This window comes from Silene latifolia, chromosome 11 (genome assembly GCF_048544455.1).
Source record: "Silene latifolia isolate original U9 population chromosome 11, ASM4854445v1, whole genome shotgun sequence".
Taxonomy (NCBI): domain Eukaryota; kingdom Viridiplantae; phylum Streptophyta; class Magnoliopsida; order Caryophyllales; family Caryophyllaceae; genus Silene; species Silene latifolia.
Window position 1 is genome coordinate 1,399,597 of NC_133536.1, and position 1,551 is coordinate 1,401,147.

At 34.4% G+C, this 1,551-nt stretch overlaps 1 protein-coding gene across 1 annotated transcript; it reads right to left on the minus strand.

The window, feature by feature from the left end:
- Positions 1-222: 222 nt before the first annotated feature.
- On the minus strand, positions 223-645 carry LOC141612557 (UPF0481 protein At3g47200-like). Its single transcript, XM_074431368.1, has one exon. The coding sequence runs from the start codon at positions 643-645 to the stop codon at positions 223-225; it is 423 nt and encodes a 140-aa protein (XP_074287469.1).
- Positions 646-1,551: the final 906 nt, after the last annotated feature.

Below are 1,551 nucleotides of genomic sequence, written 5' to 3' on the forward strand. Positions count from 1 at the left end.
GGGTTTAAAACTAGTACTCTATACTTTCTGATTTTGTTGTATTTGTAACGTAGAATATTGATTTCTTAAGTATTTTATTTTTGATAATTTTCAAGAAACATATATGTTCAAAATAACTTTAATTGTTATATTCGTTATCTATGTTTTTGAAATTATATATTATTTGAAATATGGATGATTATTATTAGTTATCCTCCCCCAATTGGTTTTAAAATCGGAGAATTATTGTTGGGATTTATAGTATAAAATGATACAAGCTGTTTGTAAAGCAGTTAGGAATAACAGAAGGATAACGGCGATGATGGAGATAATAACCCATGGTTTGTTGAAATAGTCATTGCGCCAACTTGCGAGCCATCTGTGTCTCTTGTGGTTGCAGTATATGCTCAATTCCATATATAGGTTCGACAGGCTTCCGTCTGTCCAATTAACAACGACCTTCTTCAGTAATCGGTTAAATAGATCCACCACTTCAGCATCACTTCCAATTTGGCTGACTATGATACCGGCTTTTTTGAGGTGCTTCACGTCAGAAGCCGAGTTCAGTAGGTTGAACATGAAAGAAACATAGTCGGTGATGCACATTTCCCAATACTGTCTAAGATGGCATTGTTCATATGCAATCAAATTCAAAAACACAGTCATTGTTGCATCATCAATCTTGATAGGAGGGATCTCTAGCAATCCATGGTGTTTGTCAAACTTTATGTCAAATTATTGGATATCCAATCCCGTGCAATTATGTACGGGTTCAAAACTAGTATACTTGTATAGTTGTATAAATACTTAACCTTTGGGTATAACCAGTGAGTATCTATGTACTCCCTCTGTTTCAGTGATATGTTTACACTTCTTTTATTTTTTCCTCACAAAATAAAAGAAGTGTAAACATATCACTGGAACAGAGGGAGTATATAGATTCGGGTTTCTGGAACACCAAAAAACAAATTTTATATCTATTTTGTTCAAATTTTTAGGCAAAATTACGTAAGATATCACCTTTTTATACAAAAGTATAATCTTTATAATTTTACAAGGACGTTGATTTTTTTTCTTCCTGAGCCCCTAACTATACCTAATATAACACTCCCTCCCTTCTCCATTCTTATCATTTATTTGCCAATACAATTCTTGAAACATCTATCAATAAATGAGGGAAATAGTGATATTATTTTATATTGTGTGATGGATAATGTACTTGGCCAATCTCATATCAATGTCAATTTTGAGTAATCCAAGGTCCACTGGTTCACTGCAAAATACAACTAAGATGTAGTTACGTGGCTCACGTACATATGCATGCAGCAACGCGACCACCAAACGCCTGGGCCTATATATCATCAATAGGTCTTGGTATAGACGGGTGAGACGAACAAACGGGTAAAGACTTCTAATAAAATTGGTAGGGGGACAAGGTGGGACACCCCCACGTGCTTCCTACTTTATGGCAAATGGGTATTTTGTGAGGTAAAATGAGATCCGTCTATACGTATAGACGGATAATGTTCATCTATAATGAGAATTTGTAATATATCATTTAATCAGCAGTTT